This window comes from Neolamprologus multifasciatus, chromosome 19 (genome assembly GCF_963576455.1).
Source record: "Neolamprologus multifasciatus chromosome 19, fNeoMul1.2, whole genome shotgun sequence".
Lineage (NCBI taxonomy): Eukaryota > Metazoa > Chordata > Actinopteri > Cichliformes > Cichlidae > Neolamprologus > Neolamprologus multifasciatus.
In genome coordinates, this window is record NC_140457.1 from 1,050,804 (window position 1) to 1,068,511 (window position 17,708).

The window sequence follows — 17,708 nt, forward strand, 5'->3', positions numbered from 1 at the left end:
GAACAGAAGATGATCGGCTGATGGTCCAGATCATCTCTCAGGGCCTCCGTCAGGTTTCTGCTGGATCTTTTGCTCTTTTCTAAAGAACGTACTTTCAGACTCGTCAGCTGTAGATAATTGTTCTCAGGCCTTTTCTCCACAAGTGTTCAGTTCTTCAGGAAAAATATCCCTTTGTGCTGTTTCACTGTGTTATCTTTGGGATTTTTTAGAAATCCGACTAAAGAACGGTGAATAAATGTGTTTGTGTGACAGGCTGCTGATGACAAAGAGGCCAAAGATGCAGCTCTTTGCTCAGCTGTGACGACACAACACTGGAATGATTCATAGCTCAAAAACACTCCTCTGAAAACGTTCAGATACAAGTGAACAACATCTGGAAATGAGTGAAAAACAGCCAATGTCCAAAAAAACTTCAAAAATCGCATTTTTGTTGACAGCACAGTCGCCCCCTGCTGGACATGAGAGAAAAATACAGCTTTAAGGTATTTTGGCACTGGCTTCACTTTTGTAATCCGTGTAAGAAATGTTGCACGTCTCCAAATTTAACTTCTAATCAACCAGCAAAGGAGCTCAAAGTGTTATTAGCTGTGATTTGTCTCATTTAACCAGGTATAGATTCACTAACTGGGACCAGTGCAGCTCCAGTTAAAGCTCACAGATAACCAAATGAGCCCTCACGATGCGTCAGTGACGACTCCTGGGAGAATCAATCAGCTGTAAGACAGGAACCAGTGCTTTCCTTATCAGGTACCAGATGTTCTGACGTCCCTCATGAAAAGGAGAAACCTCTCTGAGGCCTGAGGAATCATCTATCTCAGCTCATCCATAATAACTGAAAAACATAAAGCGAGTCATCTGGAATGAGCCCGGGGCTGACGAGAGATGGATGCTCATAAATCAGCTGATGCTGTGACTCCTGACCGCAGAGACCGCTGCCGTTCCCTGCAGAGACGCTCCTCACATCCGTGAAACTACCAACAAAGCTAGGCATGCAGTAAAGTGCCTATCCTGCCCCCTGGTGGTCGTGTGTATGCATGCATGTAAGTGGACAGCCCGCAGTGGCTGCAGCTGCATTTTTCTTGTTAGAAGCAAAGCAGTGGAAAAAGAAACATGTGCTCCAGTCATGTATTTCTGCAGTTACAGACTCTGTGTAAACATCTTGGTATCAAAGTAAAACTAACGCTTTTCTTTAGAGGTGTAAATATTACAGCAGAAGTTACTGTGTCAAAGTTACCGAGGCTGGAGCAAAAAAAGTAAGAATATTTTTATCACCTAATTTGTTTGTGTTATATTGGTTATAAACTCTTTGAAAATATGCACAGTGGACAATAAACTCCAGGAATCCACATATGAGCATCATCAGTGGGTTTAATGAGGACACGGCCGGCGTTTGGCACATTGTGACACATCTGTGAGTAGAAATTTCTGTTGAGCAGCAGAAATGATTTAACTTTATTTACAAGCCTAAAAAATGTTTGTTGTTTGAATATTTTTTTGAAGAATTACCAACACTCAGTATGATGGGATGGTTGACGTTGTGCCGCAGAGTTGATTAAATAGGCTGAACTTCGGCTTGTATTGGCTGATTTGCATGGATGACAGTAGAATCACAAAAACATGCTGTAAAGTTTACAACAATGTACGACTCTCTAACTGGGCTGGAAATGGCGATTTGGTGTCCAAGGTGGAGGCTTCACAGAAGGGTCGTAGCAGTTTTTTGTTGTAGTTTATCGAACGTGAAACGTCTGCGGTTCGGAGCGTGATGAAAGCGTCGTCTGATTTGTGACGTTCGCTCCAGTAAATCTGAGCTTCGGTTGTTTTTTGTTTCCCTACAGTTCGTGAAATGATGCGTTTTTAATTGTTTGTTGTTTGATGGTCGTAGAAATATTTTTATGAGCTTTTATTTGAGATTCAGGGTTTTTGTGGCTCCCACACGACTGTATTTACAGGTCACACAGACGCAGTCACCTTTGTCTGGATCGAACAAACAAAGCCTGGATGTAGTCATGTGACCGTGTGAGGATTGAGAGCTATGGGTAAAGCTTTAACAGTAATAATTCAACAGTGTTACTAGTGCACATTTGCCTGTGATGTGTTCACAGTTGATGCTGATGCAGCAGATCCAGCAGAGCGCTGCCCAGTGTGGACTGATCTTGTTGTTATAGGTTTCTGGAGCAGCGACTGACACAGTTTGGAGTTTCAGTTTTAGGTCAGCCAGCGTTTGATAGAGTGCTTTATGTCTGAGGTACAGCTGTTCAAACACACAGTCTAACACTTTGTGATACTTTTTAAAGGTTTTACACATTTTTCTGGTCAGTACGGCAGCTTTGTCCTCAGTGTTTTTATCACTATGGAAACTTTGCAGAGGAACTACAAACGCAGAGTTTGACTGAAACTAATTTAGTGTATTAGAGACACAGTTTCAGCTCCAGTGATCATAATTTCTCCATTAATGACAGTTTCACGTGTCATTTCCTGTCCTGAGGCCTTTACGTGGCACAAACGATGACATCTGAGGTGCAACGTGAACTCACACATCAGTGCTCAATAAAATGTTTATGTGTGCTTCCAAAAGTCTGACCTGCGCAGAGGTCACCGTCCTGCACAGCAGGCTGCAGGAGCATGAAACAGGTAACTTAACCTCAGAGTTTGTAAGGCGGAAACTAAAGTCAGTGAGTGATGAAACATTCACGCTCCAATCAGAAGATCAGAATCGACCCTCTGGGGTTTCTTTAGCTGGATTATTGAGCACACATCGAGTCTCTCTGTGCTCGTGTCTGTAGCTGTGAAACCTCTGCTTATCAGCACATCTGAGAAAGTCATGGTTGGCAACCGCACACGGTGTCACAATCTGCTGCCACACTTCTCCTTTCACTGTTAATCTGATCTAGATCTAGTTTTCCCATCTTCCTGTTTCTCCAAAGCCCAGATTAGCTGTGGCGTTCCCCAGAGCCCTGCGCTCGGCCCGCTGCTCTGCTCGGGTTACTCACTTCCTCTCAGACATGATACTCAGAACTGTACGATGATATCACAGAGAACCCACGCACACAATATCTTAAAAGTAAATTTTAGTCTGCAAACTTTTGTTAAACTAATAATTAATATTGATTAAAACCCTGATATTTTCGTACAGTTTTATTCAGATAATGCAAAAACAAAACAAAACACAGGTCTACAAAATGCCAGATATTAAAAACAGCAGGGCAGGTGTACAGGTGCTTCAAGAAAAGAAGATGAGGTCCAAGTGACAGTTATGAGAAGATCCAGAAAATGAGGAAGTTTAGCTTCTTATCTTTAAAAACATTTAATCATCACACACAGAAAAGAAGCTCCTGCTGGCGACACGAGAACAGGAATAAACGCCTCGACTGTAATACCAAATTATTCCAACAGGGCGCTTCGTTCTCAGACTGCAGGATTATGTGTTTACACCGACCTCGATGCCCCAAACATCCAAACCTGCCCGTTAAAAAACTACATTATGTTTAGTTCAGTTAGCGATGTTGTTTATAGCATCAAACTTCATTAGCAAAGAGTACAGCTGCAACCTGCACGACACAGCTACTTCTAAATCACAAGAACAATACGTGAAGTCAAAGTGTGAGATTCTGCTGCTGTGGTCACCTGTGTTTCTGAGGACAGCTGTTGGACTTGATGTGCAGTTTTGTGTCATATAAACTGGATGCAGTAGATCTCACAGTCTCTATGATCAAAGCACAGTTTCACAGCAAAGCTTGAGAGCGATGAGCGTTGGACTGATTTCCCTTTACAGCTGAAGTGTTACGCGCTGAATGACGACATGTTGTTGGAGCCCTCCGACTTCAGCCCCGACATGCAGATCTCGGACGTGCCACGTGACGAGCGAGCGGTGTAGATGTACCTTTTGCTGAAGCACCAGAGGTCCAGCATGATCTGGCGGAAGTGGTTCCTGAACTTGACCCCGACGAAGGCGTAGAGGAAGGGGTTGAGACAGCAGTGCAGGTAAGCGACGGTCCTGCAGATGTTGAGAAATTTGAGTTTCAGGTTCTCGGCGTCGCAGCTCCTCTGCTTGAACAGAGACAGCGTGTGGATCAGCAGGGTCACGTTGTACGGAAGATGGCAGACGATGAAGACCACGACGACCGCCAACACCACCCGGACGGCCTTGTGCCGCTGGTTGCTCTGCGTCCTCAGCAGCGTGCAGATGATGCAGGAGTAGCAGAACGCCATCACGCACAGCGGCAGCAGGAAGCCAACGGCCATCTGGAGGCTGGGTACCAGCAGCTTCACGAGCGCCGCCGTTTCAGTCTGGTCGAAAGACATCTGACACATCACGGTGACGCGGTCAGACCCCGGGGAGTTATCTTGAGAGGGTTCGGTGTAGATGAGCGTGGGGAGAGTTAACGCCACCGCAAACACCCAAACCGCCGAGCAGATCAGGCGGCTGTAGACGAGGGCACGGGAGCGCGCCCCAAAGGAGCGCGTCGCCCGAACAATCGCGATGTACCGATCGCAGCTGATGCAGGCGAGCAGCAGCATGCCGCTGTAGAGGTTGATGCTGTAGGACGACCGGAGCACCTTACAGGCCGCCCTGCCCATCGACCAATCGTGCTGCTCGTTGTATATGACGAACGGAAGCGTAGCCACGAAGATCAGGTCGGCCACGGCCACGTTGAAGAGGTAGACGTCCGTCATGGTCTTGGTTCTCTTGTAGAAGATGTAAGTCACCATCACCAGGACGTTGCCGATCAGGCCGAAGCCGCAGATGATGGAGTGGATCAAAGTCTGCGTGATGACCTCAGTGGCGTCAGGATCCATGACGCAGAAGCCGTCATCATCGATATATGTCTCAGTACTGTTGTCATAGTCACCGAATGTCGCGTTTGCAGGACTCTCCGTCATGTTTGCGACCTGGAGAAGAAAAGAAACACGATGAGTGAAGCTTTGATCATGTGATGTTGTTCAGGTTGAGCAATGAGAAAAGAGACTTCAGAGAGGATCTCCGGCCTCCGTTGTTCCTGTAGATCTGACGTGTTATTTAATGCTCCACCTCACACAAACCAGAAGTTGTACATTGTAAAAAACGCTTGTTTATAAAGTATAAAAACACATAAATTGTGAATGTTTCCTGAAAGCTGTCCAGCTGCTGCGCTGCCTGGGTTCCCATCCAGACGCCGTCCTGGAGCCGACCTTCGGGTCAGTCATGTTTACATCGAGGATCTCGCCAGCGTGAAGTGTCTGACGTGCTGCATGAGCTGAAGCCACGGCGTCTGCTTCCACCAGTCAGTGAAGGTCTCGCAGTCACATGTGGGTGTTTTGGTCTGTGCCTCTAATAGCTTCCTGTTTCTGCCGACCTTAAACTTCAGCACAGTGTCTTTGGTGGTTTTTGTGTTCCTGTCTGCTCTGTGCCACATAACGATTCTCTGGATGAGTCTCATCCGTTTAACAGCAAACTCAGCAGAACGAGTCTGAGACTCAGATGCAAAAGTTTCAGGAGTTTACACAGCGCCTGATTTCTAAATGTGTGATCGTGTGACGAATCATATTGTAATAATCATTTTTATTATTGAACCAATTTTAATTTGAATCAAATCCTTTGTAACATCAGTTGTGTTGAATAGTTTGTGATTCTCACAAACAGCTGAATTACTGTGATTTCTGTCCTGATCTAAAGCTGCAGTTTTATTTCCAGATGTAGAAATCTGTGGTGAAAAAGCCAAAATTAATCAACCGAAGGTTCTGTGTGATGACACCAAAGGGAAGCCCTGTGCCATCATTAATGCTTAGAAAGCAGGTTTGACCTCTGACAGACCACTGCGCTGTCTGATGAAAGAAGATATGAAGAGTTCAGCACCAACACATCAACCCGGCACAGCGTGCACCCTGCACACACCGGAGGTTGAGACTCCACACACCTTTTCTGGTGGTTTCAGAAAATAAACCATCGTTCTGTGTCAGCTGTTCCTCTGGTTATGAATGACCCACTTTCAGCCCGAGGCGACGCCTGCACAGGTACGCTGTGCTTCGTGCTTCACTCAGAAAATGATCCGATTGTTATCAGAGGGCATCTCAGATGTAATGAGGTCAAAAAACAAACACTAAGAGCCAAACTGAAGTGAGAAAATCACAAAAAAGGGAGTGCAGAGGCTTTGTGTCTGCAGAACTGCACTTTAAGCTGATATTTCAGAGTTTTTTTGCATTGTTCAAACACAAACGAAGATTCTCTGAATCAGATTCTGATTTCTGAAGAAACCGGCGAGCTCTAACCTCCAGCCCACTGGATAACATTTCATTCACTCGCTAATTTATTTATTTTTCAATAAAACTATGCTGTCGGATGAGAAGTTAAAATCGGTCTAGATGCAGACAAACCAATTATAATGATGTCAAATCCAAATAGTCAGAATCTTCAAAGACTGGCTTTTACTGCTGAGTTTAACTGTTGGGCCTCTGTGGCTGTGAGGTCGTCACATCTGTGGCTGTGAAACTGTTTCAGAGCTCGTTTGAATCATTACTAACATAAAAAACAAGATCAGATTTATTATTGTTATTGTTGAGAATCAGAGGAACATCCACATTTTTCAGAACTAACGTGAAGAACTAAACGTGTGGATAAAATGTAACAGTTTCAGATTTACGGAATCTAGATTTTATCGCCTCGCTGTTAATTTTTGTGCTTTTTCCAGGAGAAATCTTTAAACTATTTTTAGTAAAAATAAATAAATTTTGAAGTTTTTTTTTTTTTTTTAATAAAGCATTTTTACTTGAGATCAAACCGGGCCACACGTGGGCCGTGACCTACAGACAGTGTGTCACCTTAATGAGATTAAAGTACCTCATTTAACCTCATTTGAAATCCTTTCGCAGAATTAAATCATCTAAGACTTCAAACGTCACTTCTTAAACACGACGACTCAGAACTGTTCACAGTTTTTCTGATCTGAGCTGATATAAACCAGCGAGGGTGGGAGGCAGAGGAGGATGAAGGGAGGAAGATGGAGGGCAGCGTGTACAGACAGTCCTAACCCATATAAAAAGCAGAGGACACGCAAAGTGTGAGATTTAAATGTCTCATATTTGATGCATTCATGAACGTGGGTCTGTGCAAGGATCCGTCTGCAGGCTTTGAAGTTTCCCACACGAGCTCGTTCAACGTGTCTTTGAACAACGTGTGATTACAAAGCTGCTAAAATACAGAAAATTAAACAGGGAAAGTTTTTAGTTTTTGTCCACGAACAGTAGTGTTTGAGTTAAACATGCCTGTAACAAAAATAAGCCCACACAACAACAACAACAACAACAACAATAAGCATACTTATTATTATTATTATTATTATTATTATTATTATTATTATTATTAATCCCAGAAATTACATGAAATGAAAACTAAAACTTATAAAGCAACTAAATCAAAAAATCTCCGTTTAAATTTAACTAAAAAAATCCAACATGATAATAATTCTGCTTGTTCTGCTGTTTATAATGAAAACAGCAGGAAACAGCGAGAGCTGACCTTCAAAGTAAAAGCTTTTAAGCAGCATTAATAATCAATATTATGTGTTGTTTCTTTGTTAAATTTTAATTCATTGATCTGAGGTCAGACCCACAGCCTGGCGTCTCTCCACGGCCCAGCAGTCACTGGGACGCCGGCTCACGTATTTCACACCTTTTCATGCTTCCCATCAAATTAAAATGCTATTTTTAACACATGAAGCTTTACATGGACATGATAATAATAATATTTAAGTGTGGGGTGAGTGTGCCGGTGCTCTGGTTTCCTTCTGCAGGCCACAGACTTGCATGTTGGGTTAATTAGTGGCTGTAAATTAGCTGCAGGTGTGACTCGTCTGCAATCTGAGGTCCAGCTCTGCTTTTACTTCATGTGTTTGTAGAATTGCTGTAACACGTTTCTGTGTTAACAATGAAGCCTCTGCAGCGCCGTCATTAGTCTGACTGACTGTGTGCGATCTCCTAATGTGTGGTTTGCCAATAAGACAGTTTTGGTGCATTGGTGAGGTTTGAAAGTTGAGATTGGGGTTTAGAGATTTGAGTCACAGCAGTTGTGGAAAAACCATCAAAGCAGATAGAAACGAGGGATGGAAAGAGTTTGGGCGAGCGAGAAGGCGTCAATTATTTCACATGAAATGAGAGCGTGATGGATCCGTACGAGAGGAGGAAGCATCAGGACAACTTGATGTTCCTCGTTTGCTTTTGTCTCACACGGCATTCGTGCTTCTTATAATTATGATAGATGACACAAAAAAACAAGGTCATGGCTCCTCCCACCGAGCGCCTCAGAATCTTTTTTTTTTTAAGATACATTAACTCGTTTTTTTAATGAAGCATTATTATTATTGTTTTAATGAAACATTGCTACACTTCACTTTCATACTGTGGATGTTTTCTGAGTTCCAGGCCCTGAAATCCACAGCACGTGGGTTCAGATTTAGAATAGAATAGAATAGAATAATCCTTTAATTGTCCCACAAGGGGAAATTTGGTTGTAACAGCAGCCAAAAAGACAAATATACCACAAACAGGACACGGAACAGAAACATACACAGTTTTTCTTACATACTTACATTAAGGACAATGGTTACTATAAACAGAGATTTAAGCATTGAAAAAAAATTCCAGCATTTTTTAACAATGTCACAAATCCATCAGATGTTCACATGAAATGTTAAAAGCTGAGAAACACATTGAAGCTCTGTTTAAAAAAGGATAAAAGTGTTGGAGCCACAAGAGTCCAGAGCTACAGACGGTTTTCGCCGACAGGCCGTGAGCGTCAGTATAAATAAACTGCAGCAGTTTGATATCTGTGACACAGAGGAGCAGAAACCAACATCAGTGTCCTGATGTTTGATCTGTTTCTGATAAATCACAGTGCATTCTGGGTAAACCTTCGAGGCTCGTGCATGTGGAGCAGGTAGCAGTCAGATTAATCTGTATTTGACCCCACGATCGTCTTAATTACGTGATTACCTGATATGTTTCATTCTGTTTCTGAAATGAGGGGACATGGATGCTGTTGTCACAGCTTTGAGGAAACACATTTAAGTTCTGAGTAAACGGACCCTGCAGCGCAGCGATAAAGACACAAACAAGAACTTGAACTTCTTTAAAAACCTGTGAGGAACAAATGCGACAGGCTGATATCGCTCTCACTTTACTTCTTTCAGTTCTCACTAACCTCAGTGAGGCTGTTATTAATGAGAAAGGCAGTAAAGAAAAGATAACACCTTTCTAAAAATGCAAACTGGGAACAAACAGGGTTTCGTGTTTTTGCAGAACTGGCAGTTCTCCAAATATGAAATAATATCTGTGAAAGGCAGTTTGTCCTTTAAAGTCTGATCATTTCTTTAAAAGTTTAAAATTAATTCTGTGTTGCATCTAAACAAACGTTTCTTTAGCTGCAGCACAGTGAAAACAGACACACTAAAATCACAATGCAGTGAAACAGTAAAGTGTAGAGCATGCATACCTTGCAGAGCGTTCTCCCTGAGCCGATGTTTTTCTGACAGAGCGGCGGCTCTTTAACAGCTCCTCGCTCTGTGTGGGTAAGAAGACGGTGATGGCACCACAAAGAACAAAACCTCAAAGCAGGCGCAGTCAAAGCCACGTTCTCTCGGGCTCGCTGACTGTGAAAAGCTCCTCTGATCTTCGCGCTCACACGGAGCTTCCTTATCTGATGGTTTGATCAGCAAAGCCGTCACCAGTCGCGTGGGGATGTTCTCCCCACGCGATTTACCCGCCCCCACAAAGGTCACGTCTGACACGAAGAATTTCTCTTTTTTGTGGGAAACTGTAACATTTGATTTGCTGGCTTTATTTAAAAATGCTAATCTGTTGCCTTAAAACAAACAAACAACAACTTTAGAGTTATGAGCTAAATAAACCCGGCCTAGATTTGGAAGGAGAACCCACAATATTTGCATTGTGTGTCGTTCTCACATGTGCCCCATACACCGCACTGTTACAGTAACACCAGTGACAGTGGTTTGTTACAGTAATAGTAAGAATAAAGTACACCTTTCCTCTATTCTGAGGTTTTTACATATCAGGGAATCATGAAATTCATCCTTTATCAAACACAGCAAGAACGATCTTCTTTGGACAGACGAGACCAGCGTGCAGATGTTTGCAGCACCAGGCCTGATGATTTGTGAGTCATAAATCCTGTGTACATCAAAGTAGTACTTACTCATCTGTGAGGTCGTCTGTTCCACAGCTACAACTGGGACCAAACTGGGACCAAACAATCAACAGAACAATGATCCCACACAGAGGAAATCTAAAAAGCATTTCTGGGATTTTTACTAGTTATTTATTAACAGCATTGTCAGTGGAAAACAGGTAAATGTACAAATAAATACTGGATACCAAATCAAACATCCAGAAGAATCCAAGTTTCTTTCTTTCTGTATTTTTAATACAATTTATATAATGTAACATGTTATACTTTATTTAATGAAATAAATTTCATTCAAAATAACAGTTAATAAGTAAATAAACTTCAAAACATTTGAGGTTTTTGCAGGAAGTTTGCCTCCATCTCTGTTGTTTTCTAACTTTGAACAGAAACTGATGATGTCAGACGTCAGCTGCAGGTTTTCTGGGCGTTTGAGAGCAAAGCTGAACTTTGTTTCTCTGTATTTACAGGATAATATCCGAGACAACAATCAGCGACTCTAACTTTTAACTCTGAGTTTCCAGTTTCACAGAAACGCATGTAGGTGACAGGACAGATTCACCATGGCAACGGGTAAACAACAAGCAGAGCTTCAGGGAACTGAGGAAGATGAAGATGATCAATGTGGGGCATGGAGTGTATCTTTAAAATTCATCATCATCACTCAGTCAGCATCTGGCCAACTTGTAGATTATAGATAAAACTGCAGTTCTGCCAAATTTCACGTCTGAGTTTTAAATCCAAAGATTCAGCTTCACAGAGATGAAGAGCAGGTGGAAAAAACTGGAGATAATAATACGAATCAAACAGATGAGACCGAGTTTACTGACAGACTGTGATATAAATGTCAGTCAGATATTCACAACATCACCTGTGATTATTTTCCATCCCTGTAACTGATCACAACCCAGTAAACGATTGATCACTGATCAGCGTCCGTGTTTAGATTTCTTCTTCTCTGTGTGAATGTTCACTGCAGTGCGTCTCCTGTTTCCTCTCCTGCTGCTGTTTGTGGCTCCAAAACAAACTGACAGTATCTGGTAGTGAAATGGCGCCACCTCGTGTCTATGCGATGCATTTCACTGACGTCACAGCCAGTTAAAGTTCATCCTTCCTGTCTTTGTTACAGGTGATGAGGCTGTCATCGAAGGACTCAGGATACATCTGATGGCTGCAGTCTGTTCTGTTATCTCCTAGATGCGTTAGTATTCTCGACCATTAATCCTTATTCTGTTTTGTGCATAACGTAAATCTACATCACAGAGTCAAGGTATCTAATGTGTCCACCCTGCACCCTGTACATGCACACAGGTGGACGACATCTTATGCAGAAGGTGCACTCTGAAACAGACAGGAGACTGTAAGGTGGAGTCAGGTGGAAGCTGAATAGGAGGAGACAGCCTCTGGGTGGTGTAGAAGAGTACCAGATGACTGAAGTGCTGAGGTAAGTTATAAATGATATAGTGGCGTATGACCTACACACTAACACTGATGTTTATTCATCAATAACATTTTATTAATAATAAACAGGTGTGATGATGATAAGTAATATAATTCATATCGTTATTATTTGTATTGTAGTTTCTCACTTTGACCACCAGAGGGCAGTGAACACTCATCACAATCCACAGTCAACAGCAAGTAAAAACATCCAAACAACCCCAGATTCTCACATTACATCAAACAGTCTGTTTAACTCGGTGTTTATGATGTGAAAATATAATAGAGCAAAACAACCAGTTTCATCACAATTTATTCAAACAACAAGACATGTTTGAGTAAAGGTAGAAACAGCTCAGATAAATTAAGTTCAGTGAAGTCCCTACAAATCAGAGAAAACCCCAACAATCAGACATCACTCTATGACCTGGTGACAGAGGGAAGGAAGAACTGCCTTTAACAGGAAGGAGACGCAGGAAGTGCAGCCATCTGCCACAACTAGTTGAAGGTGGGTCATCGTATCTCCTGATGTCCTGAGGAAGCACTTACACAAAGGAAAAACACAACAATGACTCAGACTTCTACACTTTACACCGTTCATATCTGAATAATATGATGATGTTTGTTTCTGTATTTATGTGATGATGAGAAAAGTTTGAGTGTGTGAAGCTGACCAGCTGTACAAGGAGACTGGTTTACTGAGTTTCTTTGCCTTTTACTTTCACGCTCAGACCAGAGCCTTATTTAACACCTTCTGAGCGTCTTCAGCGAGCTGGTTGAGGATAAAGTTCAGAACTCTGTAGGTCGTGACGAAGGAGAGGCTCATGGCTACCGGGATTCCCACTATCGGAATGAATCTGGATACTTCCTCTGCTCCAATTAATCCAGCTGCTCCTCCAAGTTGGGCGAACACCTTCAGGAAGAGCTCCTTAGTAATTTCCTTCGCAGCCACTGGTGAAATGATGACATCACGCAGCTCAGTGTATGACACAGCTGTTCTGATAGCGAGTCTCTTCAGAGATTGGACATCGAGACCAAACGCATGTACAAAATGTGTGACAGCACCAATGAGCACAGCAACATCAACAGCAACAGCAAGCCCGGGAACGGGAACAGCTGCAGCAGCTGCAGACAGAGTGGCCAAGAGGTATAAGTGTACCTTTAAAGCTTTTTTCTTCTTGCTGATGACGTCGGGGTTGACGTTGGGCATGACATACAGCAGAGTGTCCCTCTTATCTTTGGGAAGCTCTCTCTCTAAGGTCTCTTGTAAGAGAGAGAAGTCGTACTTGTGGAGCTGAAAACTCGACATTAGGAAGACTCGTGGAGACTCGATGCCCAAGTCTTTGAGTCCTGCGTCACAGAGGAAACATGTCAACACCATCAGATTCATACAAATAAAACACGATTAAAAACTAGATTTAAATGATTTTGAAAACTCGACCTCACTCACGTTGAATGCAGTCATCTCTGATTTTTGCGAGAGTTTTCTCTTTGCTGGAGTCGGAAACACTTTCCTCGGCTCGGATATCGTTGTCGATCTTTGAGCGAACAAAGTAGAAATTTTTCTTCATCTTCTGAATCTTCTGAGAGAGTTTCACGTCATTTTCTCTGAAGCGAGTGTCTGAGATGATGAGGAAGAAGTCATACTTGTCAAACCCAACAAGCTTCAGGTACTTCCTCGCTGGGAAGTCTTTGGTTCCGATTCCAGGAAGATCCCATAAAGTGACGTTGGGATTATCTGGATGGGGGTACGGTGTGACCTCTGACGTCGTTTCTGTGACACCAGTAGGAGCAGCTCCCTCGTCTCTGTTCTTTATCCCCCTGAAGGCATTAATAAAGGTGGATTTACCTGCACCACTTTCTCCTGTGATGGCGATATTTAACGAGACGTTGGTTTGCTTTTCTAAATATTCTTTAATCCTTTTTGCTGCTCCGGCCGTGTCGTTGTTCTTCAGGGCTTCTTTAACTCCAGGAATTTCTTGTGGGCACGAATCATCTGGATCCTCCATGCTCATCCTGACAGAAAGAAAAACATAAAGACTTTTATTTTGGAATGCAGACATATACTATTGATTATCAGTAATGTTACTGACGGCACACGGACACAGCACATGTGGGCAGTAAGTGATTAAAGCTAAGACGGTAAAAAGCCTGAAAGTTTTCCTTTTCCTTGACTTAAAAAAATAATTTGTGCTTATTCTCATTCTTGTTCTGATAGGACAGCAAACCTGTCACTTAACTAAGTTTAAGCTAACAGCAGGTACTCACTGGATTCTTCGTACTGTTGACACACACAGCTGGATCAGCAACAACAGCGATCGCTGCTTCAGTTTGTTCTCACCTGGTTGTCATAGAGGTGCAGTACAGGTGAGGGCAGATCCTCAGAGAGCGACCAATGAAAATGCTGCAAAAACCTGAACCAACCAGTTTGTTTTTACTCTTTTTTTAACTGCAGGTGTTGTTGGAAACAGAGCTGCACCTGCAAGAGCAGCAAACATCACGGTTAAGGAAGTGAACCACAGACACTGTTTGGACAATTAGAGTCTAATACTTAAAATCCACGAGCACCGCCTACAGCAGAGCTCAGCCAATAAGATCACTGTGTTTGCTGCTGTGATGGGCGATGAGTCAAAACCAAAGAATGTTTGTTTTGTTGTGTTTTAAGTTCGACTGGTTGTACCTGAGTTTGGGCGGAGGTTACACACACACACACACGCACACACACACACACAAAGCAGAGGCTGAGGAGTGGCAGCATTCTTACACTCATCAATCACCAAAAATGTAGACGTAGTTTTAATTCACTTGAAAGCCAGAAAACTACAAAAACAGTTTTATTTGTTGTCATCGATCGTCCATCTGGGCCTTCGAGTTTCTGATTGTCATACTTTTATCTCATTTAGTGCTCAGTTCTGATAAAAATATTAATTGTAGATGATTTTAACATCCAGATGTTGAAAATCAGTGACAGTAGCCTTTACATTTAGAATAATGGATTACACATGAGGACTCATCACAGCAGGTGTCTTTCTGAAAGTGCTGTAACTACGTTTAAGGATCTGCTGTTAAAAAAAGTCTCAAATGAGAAGTGGTCATGGGCCGGCTGAGTCATCTGGATTTTTCCATGGTGTCCTTGTGGTCCCGCCTCTGGGCGGAGCCCTCGTTACTACACCTGTTATACTCACCTGTGGGAGATCCAGGCCAATCTGCAGGCAGTATTTAAGACTAGAAGAGGAATCAATCTGTTTCACCGTCCCCAACTGCAGCTTCTCCACACCTCCATTAACCAACCTCTCCCTCTGTTCATCGAGCCCCCTCCAAACATTCACTGCTGTGCCTTAGTTTTACTGTCACTGTTACACACTGAAGGAGGACGAGGTTCATCCAGGTGCACACTGAGGTTTATTGCTCTGAAACACAGCAAAACAGCCGTTCTGTGTTACTGACGGCTTCTGTTACCATAACTGGCCTGTGGTACTTTTGTAAGGGATTACTGGGCCAGTCACTTATTTGTCAGAGTGACTGTCTGCCACCTACTGGTTACTGAGTTAAAGCAGTAACTCGTAAGCTGGAGAGGAAATGACGTGTCACAAATTTAGAGGATCATCATTTAGCCTGGAGAAATAGTTTGTTGCTTTATAAGAAAGCCCTCCACAAAGCCAGAACATCTCACTACAACCCTAAGAACTCTAATAAATATACAGTTGGGGTATTTGTTGATTTAAATTAAGCTTTTGATACGTTACAACATTATATTTTATTATATTATATTTTGATTTCTAAATTGTAGAATTATGGTGTGAGATGAGTGGCATTGAATTGGTTAAGGAGTTATTTAGAAAATAGGTCTCAATATGTACATTATCTCGGTAACACCTCTGAAAGATTGAAGATTGTATGTGGCGTTCCTCAAGGTTCTATTTTGGGACCTAAACCTTATAATTTATATATTAATGAAATCTGTGACGTATCAAAAAGGTTAAATTCTATTTTATTTGCAGATGACACAAATTTTTATTTTACAGCAATTTTTATTGCTCCAGAGAGAATTTGAAAGATTTGGTTGAAATTATGATTTCTGAGATGTTAAGATTAAAAATATGGTTTGATGTAAATAAATTATCTTTGAATCTGACAAAAACGAAATTCATGATATTTGGCAGTCGTGTAAAGAAGGATGAAGTCATTATGTCCATTGATGGAGAATTGATTGATAGAGTTTCTGAATTTCGCTTCTTGGGTGTGTAGATGAAAATTTCATGTGGAAATCACATATTGAGTATATTAGAAAGAAGATGGTTAAAAACATTTATATTTTGGGAAATGTAAGAGATTTATTAGACTATAAAACAATGCGCATTTTATATTTCTCAATGTTTTTCTCATATTTTAGTTACTGTATTGAAGTCTGGGGGAATACATATGAGAATACTATAAAACCTCTAAACTTATTACAGAAGAAAGTGATACGAATGATTCATAATGTTAAATATAGAGAACATACAAATAAATTATTTATAAAATCGAAATTATTAAAATTAGGAGATTTAGTGAAATTACGGACACTATTAATTATGTTTGAGGCTAAAAATAACATTTTGCCCTTTAAGTTACAAAGAGTATTTTTAATGTGTTCAGGGGGAGAAGACAGCAGAAGGAAATTTTATTTTAAGCATCAGTTAGCTGTGACTAAACAAAGATTAATGAGTCCAACGGTTAGGAGTATACAACTGTGGAACTCACTTCATTATAATCTAAAGAATTGTATAAATTTACATTGTTTTAAAAGTGTGACATGCTTAAAATGATAACTCAATATGAAGAATGTGAATGAAATTGGAGTTCATTGAAAAAGGATCCATTATAAGTTTTTGTTTTATTTATTTAATTTTATTATTTTTTTAATTTTTGTTGAGCCAACCATCCCTTTAACACAGAGGTGGGGGGACTCCAGGCCTCAGGTCCCGAAGGTTTTAGATGTGTCCTTGATCCAACACAGCTGATTTAAATGCTAAATGACCTCCTCAACATGTCTTAAAGTTCTCCAGAGGCCTGCTAATGAACTAATCATTTGATTCAGGTGTGCTGACCCAGGGCGTGTTATCTAAAACCACCAGGACACCGGGCCTTGGTACCTGGAGTTCCCCACCGCTGCTTTGACGAGTAATGATTTCATGAACTTCTTTACAAATAAAATGTAACCATTACTGGAAAAAAAAATCCCAAATTTGATAACTGTTGATATTTTAGACTCTTTTTCTCCAATTAATCTTTCTGAGTTAACTTCAATAATTATTTCCTCCAAACCATCAACGTGTCTTTTAGACCCATTCCTACAAAACTGCTCAAAGAAGTCCTGCCAATAATTAATGCTTCAATCTTAAATATGATCAACTATCTCTAATAATCGGCTATGTACCACAGGCCTTCAAGCTGGCTGTAGTTAAACCTTTACTCAAAAAGCATATAAAGCAAGCAAACAGCAATAAAATGTTATCAACAATGATGAAGATAAAAGTTATAAATCATACATATATTATTTGTGTTGCAGTTCCTCACTGTGACCACTGGAGGGCAGTGACCACTCATTACAATCTAGTTTCTGTGCTACGCACTTCTACATGTTACATTACACCATACAGTCTGCATCAAAGAAGGTTATTATGCTGAAAGCTACAAAATAATAACTCCAGTCTCATCATTTCAGCTGATTAGCCCAAAGTGCTGATGTTAACAAAGAACTACAAAAACAGCATCACAGCATTTCTGTAATTCTTCTACATTATATATTGTCTAAATTAGGGGTCTCAAACTTTTTTTTACATTACAGGCCAAATACGGTCCACTTTGACCTTAAGTTGGCCGGACCAGTGAAACGTTCTGTCAGTGTGAAGAAGTCACAGACTGAACTGTTTCTCTACAAGATGAGGAAAAAAGAAATCTGTCAGCACGACTCTCTGGACTGAAACTGTAAGAAATGAAATGACAGAAAATGTTCTGCTAGCTCACTGCCCAGACTATCCAGTTTTTCTTACTTTTCTTTTTGGAGTCTGTAAAAAAAATAAATTCTATAGCAGAAAGAAAAAAACAAACTTTG

General features: G+C 41.4%; 2 protein-coding genes and 1 long non-coding RNA gene across 6 annotated transcripts; 1 reads left to right on the forward strand and 2 right to left on the reverse strand.

Moving 5' to 3' along the window:
* Positions 1-1,229: 1,229 nt before the first annotated feature.
* ccr6b (chemokine (C-C motif) receptor 6b) lies at positions 1,230-9,694 on the reverse strand. Of its 2 annotated transcripts, XR_014871081.1 has the most exons (3): positions 9,464-9,694; positions 3,625-4,890; positions 1,230-3,459 (listed from the first exon to the last, which is right to left on the reverse strand). XR_014871081.1 is itself a non-coding variant. In XM_085142701.1 (2 exons), the coding sequence occupies exon 2, from the start codon at positions 4,879-4,881 to the stop codon at positions 3,781-3,783; it is 1,101 nt and encodes a 366-aa protein (XP_084998827.1). In that variant the 5' UTR covers positions 4,882-4,890; positions 9,464-9,694; the 3' UTR covers positions 1,230-3,780. The 2 variants fall into 2 exon arrangements, 1 of the variants encoding a protein (XP_084998827.1); XM_085142701.1 differs by having other exon boundaries at positions 1,230-4,890.
* Positions 9,695-10,510: 816 nt separating this feature from the next.
* LOC146495623 (uncharacterized) lies at positions 10,511-11,844 on the forward strand. Its single transcript, XR_014871085.1, has 3 exons — positions 10,511-11,372; positions 11,483-11,615; positions 11,753-11,844. It is a non-coding gene; the product is annotated as an uncharacterized LOC146495623 (long non-coding RNA).
* A 494-nt stretch (positions 11,845-12,338) lies between these two features.
* Positions 12,339-14,176, reverse strand: LOC146495624 (interferon-inducible GTPase 5-like). 3 transcript variants are annotated; one of them, XM_085142690.1, is made up of 3 exons: positions 13,953-14,176; positions 13,062-13,627; positions 12,339-12,961 (listed from the first exon to the last, which is right to left on the reverse strand). In XM_085142690.1, exons 1-3 carry the CDS (start codon positions 13,961-13,963, stop codon positions 12,339-12,341), a joined length of 1,200 nt encoding a protein of 399 aa, XP_084998816.1. In that variant the 5' UTR covers positions 13,964-14,176. The 3 variants fall into 3 exon arrangements, with proteins under 3 accessions (XP_084998816.1, XP_084998817.1, XP_084998815.1); XM_085142691.1 differs by having other exon boundaries at positions 13,880-14,172; XM_085142689.1 differs by lacking the exon at positions 13,953-14,176 and having other exon boundaries at positions 13,062-13,674.
* Between the last annotated feature and the right edge of the window lie 3,532 nt (positions 14,177-17,708).

What these genes read in the sequence shown, in the direction of transcription:
- LOC146495624 (XM_085142689.1), bottom strand. Translation starts at nt 13,674, where the DNA reads ATGTCTGCATTCCAAAATAAAAGTCTTTATGTTTTTCTTTCTGTCAGG. An exon ending in CAGAGATGACTGCATTCAAC is followed by an intron (nt 12,962 to 13,061) that starts GTGAGTGAGGTC and finishes TCTGTGACGCAG; the next exon opens with GACTCAAAGACTTGGGCATC.
- ccr6b (XM_085142701.1), bottom strand. Translation starts at nt 4,881, where the DNA reads ATGACGGAGAGTCCTGCAAACGCGACATTCGGTGACTATGACAACAGT.